General features: G+C 38.5%; 1 protein-coding gene across 1 annotated transcript in view; it reads left to right on the top strand.

Annotated features, from left to right (window-relative positions):
- Positions 1-24,107, top strand: part of VAPA (VAMP (vesicle-associated membrane protein)-associated protein A, 33kDa) — a 46,424-nt gene that overhangs the window by 16,834 nt on the left and 5,483 nt on the right. The window contains exons 2-3 of the mRNA XM_010006934.1: positions 19,042-19,194; positions 22,528-22,631. Of these exons, the coding sequence (XP_010005236.1) occupies positions 19,042-19,194; positions 22,528-22,631 (257 nt within the window). The remainder of the gene's footprint in view (positions 1-19,041; positions 19,195-22,527; positions 22,632-24,107) is intronic.

A 24,107-nucleotide genomic window follows, 5' to 3' on the forward strand; every position in this document is an offset into this window, starting at 1 on the left:
TTTGGCACCATCACCCTCGGGGAGCGCGAGTGAGCGGGGTGCGGGCGTTCGCACCCTCTCCCCGGTGCGGCCCGGGCCGCTGGCCCGGCCAAGGACTGCCCGCCCTTTCCCCCGCGTTGTCGTGTTTCAGGCAGGTCCTCGGTAACTACAACAGTACAGCTCCCTCCTTCCTTGGGAATGCGGGGAAGGAACGCGTGCGTTTCAGAAGTTTCTGTGCATTGAATGTTGGCGTGCCGACCGCAGCACTGTTGGCTGGCGTGATGTGCTGCTGTCAAAATAGGTCCCAGTTAGCGCTGTTACCCTGTTTTCCTTTTTTTTTTTTCCTTTTCTTTTTTTTCTCCCAGTAAGTTAGATAGTTGTGAAAGGAAAGCTCTTCCAAATATGAGTGATCCTTTAAAGGTAAGGGCATAAAGAAAAGCATGATTGAATAAGTAGTTTCCAGTAGTATTCTGTGATTATATTTTATACCCATAAGGAACATTGAGAAAAATAATTTCAGATTTAGAATCGGCAATATTAGGGTTTTTTTTAAAGCCGTTAATGTTACCTAAACTTACGGTTTTTATTTTGTGGCAAGTGTCAGCACTTGCACTTTCCTAATACTATAAATGTTTCTATTTTACTTTCCATTTTTAGTAGAGTAATTTTTCATTGTTTTAGAGGGACTGAGCTGAATTTTTGATGCTGTAAAAATATTTAAATGGCCAAGCAGAAGAAATAAATGTTTATATTAGAGAAGAACACTGCATTTCCCACAAATACCGTTGGATAGATTGGTTTTTAGAAAAAAAGCTTAAATCTGGCTTAGCAAAGATATTTTTGACACACTATGCTTGCTTTATTTTGTCAAAATAAACTAAAAACTGAAATTTGTCTGATCAGACGTACTATTTTCTTGGTAGCTTCCATTCTGAAACTTTAAAATTGCATTTATTTATAGAGTCAAAACCATAGCGGGAACTTACCTTTTTCAATTTTGTTTTGTGCTGCCAGGTCTGGCTGTGCTCAGATTTCAATACACTGTATTCATATTGCAGGAACAGAATGGAGGAAAATGTAAAATTTTATTTTATTTTTTTTTTTAATTGAAAAGCTACTGCATCTAATTTGAAGCTTTCAAACATTGAGCTTTCTTCAAGCTGGAAGTAAACCATATTTATATGATAAGAAGCAAAGTGCTAATACAGAGAATATAAAATAAATACTAGATTAGAAATGCTGTCTGTATGAAGGTATTGGCAGTCAGTGGTCTTTATTGCGCTCTGTGTTTATGTACTTAGAGCATGAACTGTGTATTCTTTAGGCATAAACTTTGGTTTCAGGCTGATGCATATATATTAGGAAAATTATGTAGAGCAGAGTAAGCAGAGAAAATCTGAAGCATAATGAGACTGCAGTCTCAAATACTCCATCGAAAGCACTCTGACACTGTATTATTACGGTAATATACTATAGAAAGAGCTATCTATTGAGAGAGCATAGAATACTCCCGCAATAAATAATTTCTAACTGCTTATTATTCTGAGATGTTTAAAAAAGGTTTGTGGGCCACGAACTAATTCAGTTCTAGATTGCTGCATTGAAGAAGAGAATATTGGCAGGAGGGAACTTGGACCGTTATCTTTTAAAAAGTAATTGGTTAGTAAGAGAATAAGTGTAACAGTGTACAAAAAGAATTCAACTTTGTTTAAAAAATATGTATTTTTTCAGTGCAGCTGGTTATTCTAAGTTATGTTATTGGGACAATTATCCATTATTATTATTATGGGCTTAATAGTGTTGATGTGTATGTAACAGAGATCCAGTTTAAGTCTAAATATCTGAACTGGACAGCTGGTTTTGTTGGTTTTCTTGCCTGAGGAACTTAAAATGGATTTAGTGACCTTTAGGATACCAGTGAAATGTGTTAGTATGCCTCTATGCAAACGATTTAAATTAAAAAGTACATGAGACTTTATCTGAAGGATTTGCTGACAAGGATTTAAATTCATAATTGCCTGATGAACCTGTATTTTTTAATCTACTTTACTCAGCAAAAATAAGGTCTATAATACATTTATCCTTAATTTTATTCCATACAATGTAGAGGGAGGTCTAAAGAACTTATGCCGTGGTGGCTAACACATTATGTATTTCCCTTGGCCACCAAAAGATTAGCTGTGGCTTTATAGTACTTTGCATACCTAGAAATTTCAGTCATTGATAGCATTTTGCTTCTTCGATAGCTAGGTTTTTTTGGGTTCTGGAACTGTCAGGAATATTGAAGGAAAACCACAAAACAAATATCTGCTTTTCAGAGTGTTGTCCAAATGTGATTAGGTGAAAAATTGTACTTAAAAGTAATTAAACTAAGAGGCAGTTGATACACTGCATAATACTACTTTCAGAGACTCAGATTGGAGCATTTGCCTTGTGGTTTGTGTATCAAGATCTTCAGCCATGTTACTCCTGCAATTTAGCTTTCTTCCGTATTTCAGTCTAATGTATTGTGTTTAGCTTCTCAAACCTGATGTTTTTTGGGTTTGTTTAGGACTAGGTAGGAAGAATTGAAACATGAGACACTTAAAAGTAACTAATTAGGAAAACGGAACATTTTCTGCCTCTTGCTTGGGTCTTTTTCATGTGACTCTTGTATGACCATGTCTGCACCTCTTGTTTAGTGAAGATAATGGTAATATGGAGTTGGTTGATTCCTTGTGAGTACCTACATTTAAAAAACACTTTTAAAACAGTTGTGTAGTTAAATAGCAGCACTTGAAGTTTTCAGTTCACAGATTTTTAGCATTTTTGTGGAAACTCAGTCCTAAAGTCAAAAGACTTCCTTAAGCCAAAGAAGCCAGTTTTGCAATTGTAACTATTGTGTATTGAAGTTGGTCTTGGATGATGGTCCTTTTTAAAAACCTTTGCCAAATCTTTAAATCAGTCATAAGACATACTTCTGCAACACCTAATTGAAAATCAACACAAGTAGATTTGATGAACCTTGGAAGATTAGGAGAAAGTGTTCAGAATTTGAATTTAGTGTGATTCACAGGTGTCTGAACAGCAATAGTCAAACATTATAAAAATGAATGATCTAAATCTATACCCTTTATTGAAGTTCTTACTTAAAAGTATATGAAATCCAGTTACATTACCTTTGTGAATGTCTCAAAATAATGAGGCACGCTTTTCCTTCTTTTTTTTTGAGTTGTTACCTCAAGGCTAGAAGTAAGTCAGCAAGTAAGAAAACTAAAATAAACTTCTGAACATGTCTCTGTGCAATAAATTTTCCTTTGACCATTTGAGTTATTGGAAGAGATCAGTAAAATAGGTGAAGTTGTAATTTCTGGTTATTAATCTAATTAGTAATCTAAGATTATTAGTGTCTATAGTACTATCAGCTGGTGTATGTTCAAGTGGCTCTTTCCAGGTGAGGTGGAGAGCACTTCACTGGAGTATTATGGCTCATTCTGAAATGCAGATTTTGATGACCTTTTAAATAATAAAAAAAATATTACCATAGATTATTTTACATCTGTTACGCTGCTGTTAGTATCATTGAAAGCCACAGGCTATGTGTTGCTGCAAATCAAGAGGGTGGAATTTAAAGGTAAAAATAGCTCAACATTAAATGCATTCCCCTGCCAGAATTGGCCCAGGATATCTTTAAATGTAGGCACAGTTTGAAGTCTACAAAGATGATCTTGCTGCCTTTTTTGTGTGTGTCTTGCTTATGTCCATTTTTTGGGCATGTTTTCACTCTTTTGAAAGTACCACCAAATTTGTGATGCTCCAGCTTTCAAAGATGGGTTTAAAAATGGCAATTGGGATGTCAGTTTTCTGGTATCTTAATTCCGGAACATTTTTGAAACTAAACAATGGACTTGCAGAGGGGAAGAATTGGTTTTAAGTGATTACTAACACAGTTGTGGCTTTTTGATACTTTGAAATGATTCAGTTGAGTTAATATTTTTGCTGGCTGAGTATTGTGTAATGGCAAAGATTGAATATCCCAAAGAATGACTTGGTATTCAACAAGTGGTCTTTGACTTTTTTTTTTAAATCCAAGAAGGATTCCTGGAGTTATTTACTGTTCCTGTATATCTGTACTGCTATCTGTTGTTTTCTGGCTCAAACTTAGTATTTGTTAGTATTTACATTTTTTTAATGATAGTTATTAATGAAAATTGAGACACAAAATGCCTTGTGGGAATGTTGAAGAAGAGAAAGGCAGATAATATTTTTCATCAGGTGTTACTTCTGAGGTGATAGTGTATTAATACATGTGATTCTACCACAGCATTAGGCTGCATTTAAAATTGACTAATAAAAGAGAGTTGTTTTAGTCTGTGAAGTTAGGCATATTATAGGTGTTAGATTGTATTTTGGCAGATCTAGGTTGCCATTTGTTTTAAGATTAAGTCATGAAAGATTTTTCTGTGATGATAGAGGTATACAGACGTGAAGATCTGGAAGTTTTGTCCTTTATCTGCAATTTGTAGGACTTAATATTGCATCATCACTAAACAGAGAAACACTATCTAGACCTCACCAACTTGTACTTCTAGTGATTTGGTATTGTTGAAAGCAAAAATGCAGAAACATAAGTTAGAGTTTTAGTAACTGTTTTTTCTGAGGTAGTAAGACTTGATCTGGTACTGAGCAATCTTGGTTAGCCTCTTTGGTTTCTTCTGCTTGTGTGGGTATTTTTTGTATTGTGTGAAGATACTTCATTGCATTGTAAATGATTTGGCAATGTAGATGTCCTATTTCATGTTACTGTTTGAAAGTATTTAGATATACATGTTTATGTAAATCAAAAAGAATATTTTTCTATTTATTTCTGTACAGACAAAGTCTTCAGCATTAAGGTAGTTTGTTAAATCTTCTCCTAGTGTAGGACTTAAGGTATTTGGTTTTTAATAGGATGAAGAAGGAAGAAAAGAAAAAAAATTTTTGCCTTAATTTTAAAAAGGTCGTCGCGTCAGAAATTTTCCCTCCTGAGTTTCTCAAAACACAGTCTTGCTTGGAGTAATTTTTGATACTTCAATGCTTGTATAGGTCTGACCTTGATAGTTTCCAAAGCCTTTGAGGAAAGAATGATTAAGATGTAGAGATAAATGAAACATGGAATAACATGCATCATGAGTGTCCCAGGTAGAATGTGCCAGTCTGATCTGAGACCTTGCTCTGTCTTTTTAAATTTTTTTTTTTCATCTCTTCTGTGTGCATCCCTCAAGCAAAATCTTACCACTGTGTTTACTGGATGCTATTGCATTATTACATAGAATGGTTTGGTTTGGTTTGGAAGGGAGCTTTAAAGATCACATAGTCCAAGTCCCCTCCTATGGACAGGGACATCTTTCACTAGACCAGGTTGCTCAAAGCCCCACCCAACCTGACCTTCAGGGGATGGGGCAGCCAGAACTTCTCTGAGCAACTTGTCCTGCTGTTGCACCACCCTCATAATAAAAAAAAATAAATTACTCCTTATGTGCAATGTAAACCCTGCCCTCTTTCAGTTTTAACTCTCTTGCCTCTTGTCCTGTCACTGCAGGCCCTGGTAAAGAGTCTTTCTTATAAGCTCTTTCATATATTAAAAGGCCATAAGAAGATCTCCCTGAAGATCTCTCTTCAGGCTGAAGAGCCGTAAGTCTCTCAGCCTTTCTTCACAGGTGAGGTGCTCCAGCCTTCTGGTGGTTTTTGTGGCCCTCGTCAGCACTCCAGTCTTTTAACAGTTCCATGTCCATCTTGTACTGGGGATCCCAGTGCTGCAGGCAGTACTCTGGGTGGGATCTCTAAGGAGAACAGGGTAGCGGGGAGCAATCACCTCCCTCGACCTGCTGGCCATGCTTCTATTTCTGCAGCCTGGGATATGATTGACTTCCTGGCCTGCAGGTGCATGTTGCCACCTCACATTCCGTTTTTCATCCAACAGTATCCCCAAGTCCTCTGCAGGGCTGCTCTCAATCCATTTGTACCCCAGTCTGTACTAATACAGGGGATTAGTTACTGACTCAAATGCAGGACCTTTTGCTTGGCCTTGTTGAACTTAAACAGGTTTGTGTGGGCCCATCCTTCAAGCCTGTCAAGGTCTCTCTGGATGGCATCCCTTTCCTCAAGCTAATCAACATCACTGCCCAGCTTAGTGTCTTGCTGAACTTGGCAATGGTGCACTCAATCCTACTGTGTTGTTGGTGAAGGCATTGAATAGTATTGGTCCCAGTATGGATCACTGAAAGACACCAGTTGTTACTGGTTTCCATTTGGACATTGAGGCATTGACTGTAACTCTTTGGGCATGACCACTCAGTCAATTCCTTATTCATCTAGTGGGCCCTCCCTCAAACCCCTATCTCTTCAATTTAGATGTAAAAACGTTCAGTGGGACTGTATCAAAGATCTTAAAAAAGTCCAGGCAGGTGACATCCCTCGCTCTTTCCTTGTCCACTAATGCAGTCAGTCCATCATAGAAGGCCACTAGATTAGTCAGGCATGATTTGCCCTTGGTGAAGCTATGCTGGCAGTCTCTAATTAGCTCTCTGTCCTCCTCCCCATGTTTTGACATCTTCCAGGAGGGTATGTTCCATGATTATTTGATACAGAGGTATCTATAAAACCAGTAATTAAGTTGCAGGTAGAAGAACTTGCTGGAAAATGTAAAGTGGAGAAACGACAAGCTGTAAAATATACTGGAGCACAGCTGTTGGGTTATTTGAAGATTAAGAAAGACTCTTCTGAAGGGTGGACTAGTGTTATGTTTGAACTTGGTTTAATAACTTCATTAATGACCTTGGTATGATTTGGATTGTGCTGATAGAGCTCCTTGGTAACACCAAGTTAGGTGATGTGATTGAATGCAAATAGAATTTGTGCGTTTGATGTGTGCTAATAATAGAACTGCTGTTTTCTCATTTTAGTTGGAAATGATGAAGAAAGAGTAAAACTAGAGACTAGTACTTAGTCACAGGTTTATTTTGAGTGTGATGAATCATTGAAAAGGGGCAAATATGAGAATGTAGTTTTGTCGTGAGGGGAAGTATTAATGTAAAGATTTATGGCAGTGATGAAGCTTTATCTGAATGCAGTCCTGGCAACACGTAGTCAGAAAATGAACCCAAATGGGAATGGTGCAAAAAAAAAAGTTATTAACATAAGTGAAGTAGAATAGCTCGTCTTGTTTATCATAGCAAAATGAAGACTGAAAGGAGATCTGATTGCTATCTATAAATATATCAGAAGAGGTAAGCACTGGGGAAAAGAAGAGCTATGTAGGCTAAGGGGTAGAATTGGTACAGAAATGAATTACCATCAAGTGGTTATGAATGTATTTAGATCATTAGAAACTAGTTGAATTTCAAATCTGAATCCTGTCAGTCTGAACCAGCCTTGTAAAAATCATGTGGGCAAAAAATAGTTTTAAATTCATCAGATAGCATCTTACAAAATGGTTTGTCTCGTGGACTTTAGAAGGCTTCTCCCTAGGTCATGAGGTTGCAATGTTCTAGAAAGTTTGGTAGGATAATGATGATACCTAATTATATTCTTAAGATTGAAGCTGGTATGTCATGTTACATTTCAGGACATTAGAACAGCTTGACATAAATATGTGCTTAATGTTTTTCTTTGTAAGAAGGGATGTTCTAAAATTTAAAAATCATACACATAGGAGTAAGTGCTCCATATGTGAAGCAAACTTGGTAATGATACTTCTTAGGAGTATGATCTTGGTTTATGAAGTTTAACATGTTAACAGTATGTTAATATTGACAGTAAATCTAGTATGTCAGATGAAAGTAAAAACTTTAATTTTCATTGGGTTGTCTGCTAGACATATTCTATGTTACAGCTCAAGATAGAACTCTAGCTGTTTATAACAGGGAGTGGTCTTGGGGAAGGGTGGCTGTGTTAGCTCATTTCATTACTGTGATGTGAAGGTAACGAGGGAATGGAGTTTGTGATCCTGTCTGAGTTACAAGACTGTGACTGAGTGCAACTGTTACTTAAAGCAAGTGTTTGTTTTCCTGAGTGACTGTAGGATATGCTGTACTTGGCTTTCAGAGATTTGGGAGATGGGAGACCTGTTTTCTGTGCTTCCAGAGAATGAAAGGTCTCACTGAAACTGAAGTGAGCTGTTTGTTTCTTAGTGAGGTAGTCCAGTGTTAGCTAGACCTGTCTGTAGGAAATTTTAATATCTGATAAATAAGCCTGTGTAGACCAGGCTCTGTTACGTGCTGAGGTTGGATACCGTCTAACAGTCAAACACCTTCAACTAGGTGTTTTTAAAATAATTTTCTGGGCTTTTGTCCACACTGGGAGAAGTGTGAAATTGATACTTGTTTTGCTTTGGGGTTGTGGGTTTTGTGTTGTTGTTGTTGTTCCATTGTTGAGATGGTGCTTGCAAGGAAACCTGTGAAAACCTGAAGAGCTTTGGTGTTAGGTTTAATGTTTGGGTCTGGCCTCTGATACCCAGTTCTTGGAGCACAGTGGCAAAAGTGCTAGGTTTTGGTCAGGTTCTCTCTGGAAAGACTGATTTTCTATGTTCCCCTACAGCTGTCTTCTGAGATGATTACAAGTATTCTGATTACTGCTGTAGAGTTTGAGGAGTATTTTGTGTGTTGCAGTTCAGCTGCTGAGTATTTAAAGATTTTATCCAGCATCACTGAAACCTTTTGTAAGCTATGTGGCAGGTTAAAATGCGAAGCAAGTTTAAAAGGAAAAGGAAAGGGAAAAGTTATTTATTTAGTAATGTTGTTAAAATCTGCTAGTGTTCTTTGAAATCTACGAGCCTCTGTAATTATAAAAAAACTCTTTAGTTATCCTACCCCACTGAAGTAAAGAGAATAGTTGCTCAACTAGAAAGGGTTTGTAACACAGCCCTTACTGCTGAACTAAATTGTTATTATTGTTTCTGTACTGAAAGTTTACTTATACTATTAATTAGTTGTTTCAGGACTTCAGGGATAATAATGTACTGGTTTAAATGTCATGTTCAGCAGTAGTAAAATATTTCTCCTGCTCTTGTTATGTCAATGGTGAGAGCACTTTGGGATGAAAAATACTTTCTCATTAGGTTCTTAAGACTTTGTCCTAGTAAAATTATGACTTACCAATTTTAGTATGCTGGTAATGTGTGTCTGGTAAGAATAACAATGTAACCAAATAAAGCTAAATGGTAGGGCATTCACAATAATGTGAAGGTTAAGTGTGAGTAACATGCCTTTGTATCAGTAACATGATAAGTTCTTTAGTAATGGCACTCTTTCAGTAGGAAAAATATCAATAATAGACATATATGACTTAATTGGACTCAGACTGCTAGATTTTAAAGCTTACACTAAGTACAGACATTAATATCTTGGGATGAATTTATTCCATGTTATATCATCTTTACTGATAGTGTTTTTTGTTGTTGTTGAGACTAAAGAAATAATTGTCCATATTTAACATGAAATGCAGGAAAATCTCCTTTTAGTCTGTATTTTACCTAATATATAAAGTAAATAATGTTCTCTTTACAGAATCACGGAATTGTCATGGTTGGAAAAGACCTCTAAGATCACTCAGTCCAACCATCCACCTGGGCTGGGGGAGCTGATGGAGGAACAACACAACTCACCCAAACAAATAACAAAAAACCCTCCCCATAACCACACATCCCACTAAACCAGCAACAACACACAACCCACAGAAAAAACACTATGCCCACTAGAGCATTCCCTGAAGTGCCAAATCTGCATGTTTCTTGAACACCTCCAGGGATGGTGACTCCACCACCTCCCTGGACAGCCTGTTCCCGTGCCTGACTACTTGTTTTTAGTGAAGAAATTATTCTTAATATGTAGTCTAAACCTCCCTGGCACAACTTCAGGCCATTTCCTCTAGTCCTGTCGTTACTCACTGGGGAGAAGAGGCCAATGCTTGCGTCACTACAGCTTCCTTTCAGGTAGCTTCAGGGAGCAGTCAGGTCTCTCTCCTCAGCCTCCTCTTCTCCAAACTAAACAATCCCATTTCTCTTAACCTCTCCTTGTTCCCTAAATCTTTCACCAGCTTGATTTCTCCAACAACTCAATGTCCTTGTAGTGAGGGGCTCAGAACTGAACACAGTACTTGGGGTGAGGCCTCACCAGTGCCAAATACAGGGGCATGATCACTTCCCTACTCCTGCTGGCCACACTATTCCAGATACAGTCCAGGAGGCTATTGGCCTTCTTGGCCACTGGGGCACGCTGCCGGCTCTTTTTCATCTGGCTGTCAACCAGCACCCCCAGGTCCTTTTCTGCTGGGCAGCTTTCCAGCCACTCTGCTTCAAGCCTCTACCGTTGCATGGGGCTGTTGTGACTGAAATGCAGGACCTGGCACTTGGTCTTATTGAACCTCATACAATTGGCCTCGATCTAGCCTGTCCAGGTTCCTCAGCAGAGGCTTCCTACTCTCCAGCAGATCAACACTCTCACCCAATTTGATGTCATCTGCAAATTTACTGAGGAAGCACTCAATCTCCTCATCTAGATCATTATTAAAGATACTGAACAAGACTGGTCCTGAATCTGAGCCCTGGAGGATACTTCTAGTGACCAGCCACCACCTGGATCCAACCTTGTTCACTGCAACTGTCTAGGCTCAGCTATCCATCCAGTTTTTTACCCAGTGAAGAGTGCATGTGTCACCAGCTTCTCTAGGAGAATGCTTTGGGGAACAGTGTCAAAGGAAAGTACATCCACAGCTTTTTCCTTATCTACCAGGCAGGTCACCTGGTCATAGAGGGAGATCAGGTTGGTCAAGAAGGACCTGCCCTTTCTGACCTCATGCTGGCTGGGCCTGATCTTCTGGCTGTCCTGCACTTGCCATGTGAGCACACTGAAAATTAACCTCTTCATGGTTTTCCCCAGTACCGAGGTCAGGTTGACAGGCCTGTAGTTCCCCAGATCCTCTTTCAGACTCTTCTTGTAGATGGACATTACATTGGCAAACCTTCAGTCATCTGTGACCTCCCCTGTTGACCAGGACTGTTGATAAATGATAGATAGAGGCTTGATGAGCTCTTCCACCAGCTCCCTCAGTACTCTTGGGTGAATCCCATTTGGCCCCAGAATTCATATTAAATTATCTATGACTGTACTTTACCCTTGAGATAGATGTTTATTGTGTTTTTGCTGTGTTTTTTGGCTACTAACAACATGTCAGTAACAAGCTGGGATGGGTATGGAATTTTGATCCAGAAATGTAAGAAAAACAATCTTTGTTTTGTCTGCTTTGAAATGCCACTATATTGTATTCCTGTCTTTTTTTCTGTCAGAATGGCAGGCAGAAGGTTTAAATTCCCATTTATCTTGTGCCAGCCTCGAGTAAACAGTGCATGCCAGCATCTGCAGAAGCACCTGTAGTAATCTGTATATATGCTCTGCTTGCCCTATTCACAGGGGAATATGAGCTCTTTCAGGATTAAAAAAATGGGCATTGTCTCAACATTTTTTATAAGGAAATGTCTTAGACAGATACATCATCAGCAGGGATGCTGACAGCATGTCATTGTGGGGAGCTCAGATAAAATCTGATGCTTCACATGGTAAACAGTGCTAGCCTCAAATAAGCTGTCAGGAGCTGTGAGCACTGAGATGTGTCAGTTTTCTTATAAAGTCTTATTTTGCATTCTGACTTCTACATGCCAGTTGATAATGAAACTAGTAACTATCTCTCAAGTGCCAAGAAATGAAAGATTCTGTATTATTGGTCTAATATATGGATATCTACCTGAAAGCCGTGGCTATTTGTACATGTTATAAGTCTTGCACCTTCATCCACTCATGTTTTGTGATCATTCAGACCTGTACTTTTGAAGTATTAATTCACGAAACATAAGGTCTTATGCTTCTTAGATCTTGAATAATTTCAATATAGGTGATTTGTTAGAGTCAGAATTTTTCTTCTAGTTGAAGAAGGTATTTTAATGGTCATAGTTTTGGTATTTCAGGAGGAAGGAATTATGTTAATTGGCAATGCATGTTATGGATTCTCTTCAGATTATTTCCATGGAGGTCTGTTTATTAATTTCTTAAACAACATTCCTGTGTCAGCTGTATTGCCTGTGCTTTTTTCAAAAAGTAGTATAAAATTCTGTTTGGAGCAATTAAGTGCATTTTGATGCTTTAAGATTAGTTTTCTTATCTGACAGTCAAGATAGTTTGACTTGCTACAGAGTGCTGGTCTTTCATTTTTAGACATCTTTCTTTCAGTACCCTTGGTGGAAGACAGGTCAGGGAATACCTAAGTAAACCGAACATACCTAAGTCCATGGGTTCTGATGTAATGCATCCATGAGTGCTGAGGTAGCTGGAAGGTGGAGGGGTAGGCTGACAGGAACCTTGTGAAGTTCAACCAGAAGTGCAAAGTCTGGGAGTGCACCTGGGGAGGAGCAACCCCCATGCACCAGTACAGGCTAGGGTCTGGCCAGCTGGAAAACAGCTTTTCAGAAAATGCCCTGAGGGTCTTGATGGACACAAAGTTGACCATCCATGAGCCAGCAATGAGCCCTTACAGCAAAGAAAGCCAGTGATATACTGGGCTGTATTAGGTGTGTTGCCAAGAGGTGGAGGGGAGGTGGTCTTTCCCCTCTGCTCAGCACTGGTGAGTGCTGTGTCCAGTTCTGGGTTCCTCACTACATGAGAAATGTGTACATACTGGAGAGGTCCAGTGAAGGGCCACAAAGATGGTGAAGAGACTGGAGCATTTCTCCTATAAGGAAAGGCTGGGAGAGCTGGAGCTGCTCAGCCTGGAATAGCGAAGGATGAGGTGGATCTTACCAATGTGAATAAATACTTGAGGGGAGGGTGGAAATAGGACAGAGTGAGGCTTTTTTATGTTGGTTCCCACTAACAGGACCAGAGGCAGTGACCACAAATAGGAACACTGTGGACATCCTTCTGAACATTAGGAAACACTTTTGTACTGCAAGGATGACTGAGCACTGGCACAGGTTACTAAGGGAGGCTGTGGAGTCTCCATCCTTGAAGATACTTGAAAGCTGTCTAAGCATGATTCTGCTTGTAGAGCGGGTTTGACCCAGATGACCTCCAGAAGTCCCTTCCAACCTCAGCCATTTGGTGAATGTCATGTTAAATGATGGGAAAGAAAATTGAATTTTGGCCTAATTAAAATAATTCTTGATTACATTGTACAAATGTAGATTACATGGGCCTGTGTTAATTGAATTTATTATTTCTTTGTTCCATTGTTACTTCTAATTCTGGCTGAAGGATTTGATGGAGATGTTATACTGTTCCTGTCAGGTTTATCACAAAAGTCAGTTAACTTGTTCTGAAAATTTGTTCTACTGGCTTTATAATATTACTTCTAAATATTATCCTGCTGACTTCTAACACCTTTCTCATTTATTAGGGCTCAAATTGTCAAATGCAGTAATTTTTTTCTTCTTTGCCTGATCAACATGACTGTACTGTGTTGAAAGAAAGCTACCGTGTCTGAGTTTGTTTTGGTAAAGATGCCTTGAAGTGTTTTATATGTTTCAAGTGCTCTTGGAATTTCAAAGTTGAAGTAGTTGTCAAAAACCAGAATGGTACTTAAAGCATATAATTCCAATAGTTTTTGAGGTTAACACTGCAACTTAAACATTTTAAGGAGTTTGGATTCCTTTTGCCAGACTGTATGCTTTTTAATATGTATGTGTATTGTTTGTAGATGTAGCTGAATGTATCACTTTAACGTGCCAGTTTACAGCTTAAATAAACTTTAGTTCTGTGCATGAAATAGAATGCTTTCTGGCAGAGTCAGATCAGGTATTAACTTTTATAACAGCTGCAGTTCAATGTCTTAAGTCAAAAAGGACAATACTTGAGCGGTTTCATACATCATGCTGTTGAATTTGTTTAGTACAACTCTTACAAATTATCTGCCTTCTAATTATAAAATATTCTAGTAATTTAAGGAAATTATAATTACCCAGTTTTCGGTAAAGGTGATACTCTGTGAGAGACTATGTGTGCATTAAGACAGCCTTACTAATTGTGGGTGGAGCTTCTTGAAAGCCAAACCCATCTGTTCACTCTGTGCTATCAACTAGACTGTGGTATCTCACCTTTCCTACAGATACTACAGGCTGAGAAGGTTTGAGCTTTTCCTTCCCGCTCTAGAAAGGCATGTTCATGTCATAATATTTTCCTTCATGTTTGGCCATCCCAGGAGGTAGAAGGATGACTTTTGGAGCTGAGGAGCTGAAAGAGACCTGAATTTGAAGAGAAAATGACACTTTTGATCAAAAAGATCTCTGTACAGGCCCTACCTGTCTAGTAATACAGAGTATTTCCTTATTACTGCAGTGTAACTGGCAAGCTTGTGGCAAGCTGGTAAACTTGGCACTGTGTTTTAGCAGTGGAAACTGGCTCTGCAGAGTGTGTGTAATTTCTTCTGTCCACTGGTTTCTGCAGTTGGAGGTGTGTAGTTGCCAGAGGCAATCCCGGCTTTAGGGTTGTGGTGGCTGTACTGTAAAGTTGCTGGAATAGAAATTCAGTAGATAATGTTTCTGGAGATCTCTAGTATTTCTAAAGAGTGTGACAAGGTAGACTGTGATTTTTTTCTAAGGCTCTTGTAAGTGAAAAAGAGAGGAAAAATCTCTGCATGAATTGTCACTGCTCTATTCAAAACAGTTGAAATAACCTGACAGTGTCACAACTTTTATTCTAGGAAGATGCTGTATTGAATTGTGTCTTGAATTTACACTACTAAGTGGTATGCTGAACTCCCTGTCCCCTTTAAAGCAGCTCTGACTCCCAGGGGTTGTTAAATGGCAATTACAGATTTATAAAGCAAAGATCTCTTGTTATTAGACATCATAGTTATGTCTGTATAGCTTGAGGATTTTATTAGTTAAGTTACTGTAGCTTCTGAAAACCCTAGTTGCAGATTTAGAAGTCTTAGGTAGTACAAACATAAGATGTCTTAAGAAGTTTACAATGGATATTTTGAACAAACAGCACTCAGTAAGTACTCATGAATCACAGAGTGGTCAGGTTTGGAAGAGACCTCTGAAGATCATCTAGTCCACCTCACTGCTAGAATGGGATCACCGACCAGGAGCACATCCAGACACATTTTGAATATCTCCAGAGAAGGAGACTGCAGCCTCTCTTGGCTATGTGTTTCAGTACTCTACTACCCTTGCAGTCAGGTTTTTCTATATGTTTAACTTGAACTGCCTATGCTCCAGTTTGTGTCCATTGCCCTTTGTCCTGTCATTGGACATGAAGTATTTTATGTGATGGGTACCGTTAGATGTAAGCCTGAGATTTAAATGCTTAAATAAAAATCATCTTTCCATGGGGAGTCATGCAAAAGCAGTGAGAGAGATGATCTATTTTTTTTTTTTAGTATAATGCTGTCTTAGTATAGCTGTATGTATTCTGAGGTGAAGTTGGCATGCATGGTTGACACCATCTTGGTGCACGTGCAGAATGTTTGTATCCATCTTTGCCTGTTCTTTTCCTTGTTAAGATGTGATCTGTGCGGTATGGCCTGAAACATTTCTCCTTCCTGTTTCCTCCCCCTCTCTCTCCACTTCTCTTGTTTTTTTTCAAGGAACAGTCATGATTCAGGCTTTTGCACTCAGGCTGTTTGTGCCAGTTTCCCCACTCCCCCAGTAGTAGCAATATTTATGTTTGTGTGAATAGGAACTCCAGAATCCTACTCTGGTGTTGCATTATTTCATTTTTTGAAGAATATGTCATGCTGATTTAGGTTGTGTGTCTTGTGTCTGAATGACAATAGATTTTTTTTTTTTTTCTGATTTACTGCCCTTGTGCCTTCTATTGCCTGTCTATGCTCAGATCAGTGCTGTCTGTTGGTATGTCATGAAATTACCAAAAAATAGCTGGGTTCTGCTGTAACAGTGAATTTTAGTTATCTTGCCTTCTTCAAACCAGTTTCTTACCAGCTATTTATTAAATCTGATGGTTGTGAGACTTGAGAGACTTTTTTTTTCTTCTTTAAAGCTTTTAGAAAGCAGGTGAAAGGTAAAGCTGTCAGAAGAGTGCTCTGGACCTTGAAAAATATTTCAGTCCATGTTGAAAAAAATGTCTTGATAGTGAAAACTGTCCCTGAGGTAAAGACTTCTTTACGAGGTGACCAGAAAATGTGAAAGAGGTCACTGTATTGATGTATCTATGGAACAAAAGCAGATTTTTTAAATTATCTGCAATGTTAGAACTGATGGTAAATATCAGAATAACTTGAAGAGTGTTTTGAATCCTATCTCATGATATACTTTGAGAAGGCAGATGAGGGCACTTGTCTCAAAAATAACAATGTTTTTTAAGTTTAAAACCCAGTTTATAATTATTTTCTAAATTCACTGCCACTTTATCTTGAAATAAGCTATTTTTGGATAGTATATATCCTTTTCTTGATGATTGTGCCTTTCAAAACAAGCCTCTGAATGAAGCCTTTTTTTTCTTTGAGCAGGATTTCCTTAGTATAATAGTAGTTGAGAAGATGGAGAAGCAGAGCTCCTCAGGTTGTCTAGAGTTGCAATTAAAAAGAAGCAACCCCCACCTTTGAAAGCCCGGATTCAAGGTGCTCTATGCTGCTGCGCACTGCAAAGGCAATGCCTAGGTGGCTATTAGTAAAACTCCCAGAATAATTTCCTCAAAAATTTGGAAGCAGTTTTGTAAATCTTCCTCTGGGGAGCTGTGTCAAATTTGCTTCGATTGAGAGTGATTATTTTGTCCACCTTAGAAGGTTAAGATAGGTAATATCAGCTCCTGTTTTCTCTCATTGAACTTAAACCTAGCTTACATGTATCTTCATCTACACCTCAATATTCTGATTCTCAATAATTCCCATTTAGTCCTTTTTTGCTTTGTATTTTGGTGTTCTGTGTCAGGACTGTTTAGCACTTTTTTCAAAATCAAGCATTTGTAATGGGAGAGAGTTAAGAAGCAAAGGTTGGATAGTGAGCCCTCTAGTGTAGTAACATGTTCGATAGTGGCCAGTACTATTTCCTTCAGAGTAGTCCAGACACCTCTGTGGAATAAGGTTTTCAGAAAATAATTGACTTCTGTTATCATGCAATTAATGGTTTTGTTGTACTTTACCACTTGTTCATATCACATATATTTTTCGTCCACTTTAATCTTAAGTTTGCTTTCTTTGTGGTGTTTTTTTTTTTTTTTTTTTACTGGAAAAGTAATTGTCATGTTTTCAGTACTGATGAAAATTATTTTGTAGCAATTTAATGTGTAATTTTAAAAGAACAATAAAAAGGGTTCTTTAAAGTTAATGTGCTCATTAAATATTATTGAATACATTTCATGTTCATATGAAATTTTCTAAGTGACATTATTTTAGTGCCTGCACAGTCTAGCTTTCAGATGATGTGAGCATAAGGGACATTAACACAGCTCAGAAAAGTGTACCTTACTTGCTTTTTGAGCTGTTTCTGTATTGCATCACATGGAGGTATTCTCTGTTGGAAGACATGCTTTTATGTCTTGACATTGGATCAGAAAAGAGGCATGATTTCAGTCTTAGAGGCAATTCCTGTCCTGATTGTTTAATGTAAATAACAGCTTAGAGAATACACTGCATTGAATACATAAATATGGCAACTATAGCTTCTTTTCTGTGGATCAGTTAGAGTATATGGATAAACAGTATAATCTCTATTGCCTACTTTGAGTTTAAAAGTTGAGGTCTGTTGCTGTCAAGTCTAGGAGCTCAGAAGTTCAGCAGAAGATGAAATCACAAGAACAGTTTGTATGTTTCAGGATTACAGTGTTTTTTTCTTTAAACATTTGAAGGAGTTCCAAAGTATGTGTTGCATCTATTGCAAAAGAAAAAGCCAGCAAAATTTACTTTTGTATATGACACTAAGCTGGGAGGAGTGGCTGACACACCAGAAGGCTGTGCTGCCATTCAGAGAGACTTAGATAGGTTGGAGAGTTGGGCGGGGAGAAACATGATGAAATTCAACAAGGGGAAGTGCAGAGTTTTACATTTGGGGAAGAACAACACCATGTCCCAGTACAGGTTGGGGGCTGACCTGCTGGAGAGTAGTGTAGGTGAAAGAGACCTGGGGGTCCTGGTAGACAGGAGGATGACCATGAGCCAGCAATGTGCCCTTGTGGCCAAGAAGGCCAATGGCATCCTGGGGTGCATTTGAAAGGGTGTGGTTAGTAGGTCAAGAGAGGTTCTCCTCCCCCTCTATTCTGCATTGGTGAGGCCACATCTGGAGTATTGTGTCCAGTTCTGGGCCCCTCAGTTCAAAAAGGACAGGGAACTGCTTGAAAGAGTCCAGCGCAGAGCTACGAAGATGATTAAGGGAGTGGAACATCTCCCTTATGAGGAAAGGCTGAGGGAGCTGGGTCTCATTAGCTTGGAGAAAAGGAGACTGAGGGGTGACCTCATTAATGTTTACAAATATGTAAGGGGTGAGTGTCAGGGGGACGGAGTTAGGCTTTTCTCAGTGATGACCAGTGATAGGACAAGGGGTAATGGGTGTAAATTGGAGCATAGGAGGTTCAAGGTGAATATCCGGAAAAATTTTTTTACTGTGAGAGTGACAGAGCACTGGAACAGACTGCCCAGGGAGGTTGTGGAGTCTCCCTCACTGGAGACATTCAAAACCCACCTGGATGAGTTCCTGTGTGATGTACTCTAGGTGACCCTGCTCTGGCAGGGGGGTTGGACTAGATGATCTTTCGAGGTCCCTTCCAGCCCCTAAGATTCTATGATTCTATGATTGCCTTCTAGGTATTTAAAACTTTAAGAATGGTTTGGTAAAATTAGCCTATGTATATATGAACTTTTTGCACCAGCAGCTTAAATCTATCTTACTATTTAAGAGTTGTCTGTTCATTGCTGTAATGTTTATTATTTTAACAGGGGTGATAGAGCGTGCTTTGCATGTAACAGTGTATGTGCTTAAGAGATGTATGATTTGATCTGCGTTTTGTTGCCTTCAAATTGTATTTTAGGAGTAATTTGTACTGTATAAATGTATTTCCAGAGATACATGCATATTTAAAAAAAAAACAACCTTTTTTTCAGGTCCCTTTACAGATGTAGTAACTACGAATCTTAAACTACGAAATCCATCAGATAGAAAAGTATGCTTCAAAGTGAAGACCACAGCGCCTCGTCGATACTGTGTGAGGCCGAACAGTGGAATTATTGATCCAGGATCGTCTGTAATTGTTTCAGGTAATAACAAATATATGCAGTTAGGTGTTTTCAAGCCTTTCATGAAGTTCTCTAATGCTTGATCTTATATGCTCCTTGACGTATACCAGATTTTTGAAAAGATTTTTTTAAAAAATGAAACTTCCCCTTCATTAGTGCAATGTCAACCTGATGTAGAGCTGCAATGATAGATGAAAAACCATACAGAAATATTTGCCATTTGTCACATTTATCTGCAGCTCTGTGAATGGAGGAAAAGAAAGTTGGAAATGGGCAGTGATGTTAAGAGTACCTTTACTTCAGACTACTATACTCACGCTTGTATCTTGAAGTATGGCATTGCTTGGCTGCTCTGATGTGTTTAAAGTTTAACATTTGACAGTTCATTATTAAAAAAATAATTCACAATTGTAGACAAGTGATTTTGACTGTAATAGTGGTCCCGGAACTCTGTTGTTTCATAATTCCTCCATTTTTCGCAGTAGTGTATGTTATATATTGTGCTATTATGTGTTATCATAGGTGCACTAGGTTTTTCAAATATAAGGGCCACAGACCTACTCAGAATAGCATGAAACTCTATGTAAATCTGGCCTACATACTTAATTCTGACAATCTGCAGAATTTTCGTATCTGAATATGTAATGATCTAATCCTGTACTGGAGTGTATGTCAGAAAGATCATAGAATCATAGGGATTGGAAGGAACCTCTCATCAAGTCCAATCCCCCTGCTGCAGCAGGAACACCTGGGGAAGATCACAGGAACATGTCTAGACGGGTCTTGAATGTCTCCAGAGAAGGAGACTCCACAACCTCTCTGGGCAGGTGTTAGTAATCATGGGAGCAGATGTTCTCAAGAAAATGGGAAGACTAGTTATCGGTCTTCTGATTTGGTAAATTATTTTTGTAGGTGATTTTCCTGATGGTTTTCTTCAGAATAAAGGGGATTCTTAAGGTGTGACCTACTATAATTCCCAATTTGGGGGGCGGGGAATCTGCTTTTTAAATTCAGAGTAACTTTCCTTGTAGCAAACACACCAGTTTTCTAATCTAAGATGATCTGTAGAACTTCAGTGTTGCTTACCATGTACAGTCCAGCATCTTGTGAATGAAGGAATATTTTACTGAGAATTCGTTCAAGACTGAAGTAGTCAAAAGCCTGCTTTATTTCTTTCTTTATTTCTGGTTTTGACTTATAACCATTTTGCCTTAACTGTGTGATTAATCTGGTATCAGAGACTTTTCCTACGGGTAGGAATTTAATAGATGGAAGTGTTCCATTTACCTGTTGTAAAGTGTGCTTCTGTAGTTACAAATGATGCTTTTAATGTTTTGAATACTTCAGTGTTTGAAATGAGGCAATACTGGAGCTGTAAACAGTATTTCAGCTTCAGGCTTACCAATAAAGGGAAACAGTGTCATACTGCTCAACTCTTCAGTTTGCATAGCAGGGAGTATTTTATATTAATTTTTCTGTATTACTGGATTCTCATGCAGTTAGTTACTCTGCTGCAGTGACCCCAAGATGCTTTCATGTGCGGTTGTTTAGTTACAGTGACTCCATGATGCTTTTCAGAATTAATTTCTCTTCCCCAACATGTCAGGTTCATCTTTGTGTTTCTAAGCATATAGCTTCTTTTGGGTCATTTGGTAAGCCAAGTATGCAGATAATTTTTCTAGTGACCCACTTTGTTACCTCATCAGTCTCTCAACTGAATCTTTTCAGAGCTGACTCATCTTTCATGTGATTAAAAATAGGTTTCTCTCACGTTGTTGTGCAGAGAGAAGTAACTATAGGATACCATGGCCTGAAACTATTTTCAAAACTAAATGTTGAGATACTGTCAGCCATCTTCAGGTGTTGTGTTGATTCATAGTAAAGTCTTTAAATTCATTGCTGATTCGATTTAACAGTCATTTTAAGGAAGCCCACAGGCATTGTGTTTATCATTTAATTGTGAATCACTAGATAACTTTCAACTATGCTGACATGTTTTCCTCAAAAATACTGATTAGTAAGACCAGTTTTTCTTTACCTTTATGTCCTAAATTAACTGTTTATTATCATATACTATATTTCTTTTTGTTAGCTTGTTAACAACAATTGCTTGTTGATGACTTTTCAGAAAATAGCATGCTACTCGTCTTCCTTCACTTCTTGTTACTGTTACTTGTTACTGTTCTTACTTCTGGTTTTCAGATCCCTTTAAAAGTAATTTTGTAGAAATAAAACCTTCCTGTGTAGAAAACATAGGCCTATTAACAAGAAGCTTGCTTTTATAACTACTTGTAGTATTATCTCTGGACTGCTCAGAGATTCCAAGCACATGTTGAAAACTGTGGCTTTTTGTATATTCATGAGATTTTCTATGATTGCTTAAAACCATGAAGAGCTTTTTGAATTTCTGGATTGTCTTTTTCTGATGCTTTTCAATTAATCAGATTTTCAGCTGTTACTGAGCGGTCAAAGAACATAAAGTTATTTAACTGGTTATCCAAGGATTCTGCCAGTGTGTGAAGAAGTGTGAAGAAGTTCTCTGATGATGGAGAGCTGTGTTTGCCATCTTTTAAGTTAATCCATCTGTTCCCTTGGCTTTAGGAAACTTAAGTACTGTGTGCTATTCATTAGTTTGTTGATGGAACAATTCTTAGAGATAAATTGCTATAGTGTCTGTATCTGGAAGTAGTATTCAATTTGATCAGTTAAGTTTTGGACTACAGTGAGACCAGTGATTAAGGAAACCTGACTTTCAAACCTTTCTAAATAGATTGCCTGAAAGCATGTCAAATCCTGTGATTCCTTTATGTGCTTTATTTCCAAATATGTCTGATTTGCACTGTTCAATAATCCTTTGATTATGCTGTATGTAACACTTACGGAAAAAAAATAACAGAGATAACCATCTGTAGTGAATGCTTGTATCTTGTAACTAGTATTTAAAGCCTAAAATTAGGTGGCAGTGTAATATTTTCCTTAGGTACTAGTGAATCTTTGCCTTAAATTAATCATAAAATGTGTTTATTCCAAAGAAAAGTCCCATGGTATTTGTTTGGTATTTTTTGTATGTATGTATCAGTATTGCAGTTTCTGTTTGTTCATACTTGTGTATGAAAGTCTTTTAGCTATAGTAATTGCAGAAATAATAATGTCAGCTACATCATTATATTTCAGACTCTGAAACACTTTCAGTACCTGCTGCTAGTGTGTACCTTCTCTATTTTCAATGCGGCCTTTGCATTTTAACTTTCAGAGTCTGTTCAGTGAGAAGCATATCTGAAATGCATAGCATGCTTGTTTACAGTGATTAGTTGAAGAATCACGATTTTATGCTTTAATTTTTCTTTTGAACAGTAATGCTACAGCCTTTTGACTATGACCCAAATGAGAAGAGTAAACACAAGTTTATGGTACAAACAACCTATGCACCACCAAATATTTCAGATATGGAGGCAGTGGTAAGTAAAAATGATGTAAAATTACTGCTGTAGATTTTTTTTTTTCCTTAAAATTCAGGTTGAAGTGTAAATTAATTATGGTTTTAAATTTATTTTTGGAGAAGAATGTGGTTTTCTCTGAAAAAGCATGACTTCCATAAGTGATTCAGGGTTTTTAATATTAAATAGAAACTCAGTCCTTAGAACTCACCTAATGAAGTGGTTGAATGGTAATAGTAGTGAATGTAAGCTATGATCAGTTCAGTGTTAAAAGGTGAGCAAGTTGTGTTTTATATGCAGCTAATCTGAAGGGGATAAACAATTTGTGTTCGAGGAATCAAGAATATGTTAGATCAGGAAGCCTGAAGCTGTGTGAAATCAGTGCATTTGAAGTAAGAGGTGGTGGAGGGAAATGTTGAATGGGATTATATTGAATTAAAGCATTCCGAAGACTAAGATGTGTCTTTCTACAAGATACCAAGTGGCTAAACACAGCACATGTGATAGATGTTATGTTCTAACAGAACAGAGAATCATAGAGTGGTTAAGGTTGGAAGTGACCTAAAAGATCATCAGTTTCCAACCTCCCTGCTATGAGCAGGGACACCTCACACTAGACCAGACTGCACAAAACCTCATCCAACCTGGCCTTTAAAAACCTCCAGGGAGGGAGCATTCACAACCTCCCTGGACAACCTACTCCAGTGCCTTACTACCCTCATGGTGAAGAATTTCTTCCTGATCTCTAACCTAAGTCTACCCTCTTTCAGTTTAAAACCATTACCCCTCATCCTATCACTACCCTTTCTGGGGAAAAGCCCCTCCCCAGCTGTCCTGTAGGCCTCTTCAGGTACTGGAAGCCCACTATAGGGTCTCCCCAGAGCCTTCTCTTCTCCAGACTGAATAGCCCCAACTTCCTCAGCCTGTCTTCATAGCAGAGGTGCTCTAGCACTTTGATCGTCTTCGTGGCTCTTCTCTGGACCCTCCAACAGCTCCATGTCTTTCCTGTGATGAGGGCCCCAGAACTGTACACAGTACTCCAGGGGAATCTCACCAGAGCAGAGTGGAGGGGCAGAATCGCCTCTCTTGCCCTGCTGGCCACACTTCTTTTGGTGCAGCCCAGGATGCAGTTGATCTTTGGGCTGCGAGCACACACTGGTGGCTCATGTTAAGCTTCTCATCTACTGCCACCCCCAAGTCCTTTTCCTCAGGGCTGCTCTCTAGCCATTCTCATGTTGTAGATTCAGTTCTTAGGCAGGACTGGTCTGATGAAAGAGACAGAAAGAAGAAACTTAGGTTTGTACTTGTTAGTTCGGAAGTAAGGACACTTGTTTCTGAGATTACAAACTGAAAGCAGTGGATGGAAGCCTTCAGATGTCAGAACATGCACTTCCAAGCTGTATATGGGCTCCCATAAGCTTGTATATTAAGGTGGAGGAGAATGTTGCACAGTCTTTTGTCTCTAGAAGCCATTTCAGGGAATGCCTGAGTTTACAC

Source organism: Chaetura pelagica, unplaced genomic scaffold, assembly GCF_000747805.2.
Source record: "Chaetura pelagica isolate M959 unplaced genomic scaffold, ChaPel_1.0 scaffold109, whole genome shotgun sequence".
Lineage (NCBI taxonomy): Eukaryota > Metazoa > Chordata > Aves > Apodiformes > Apodidae > Chaetura > Chaetura pelagica.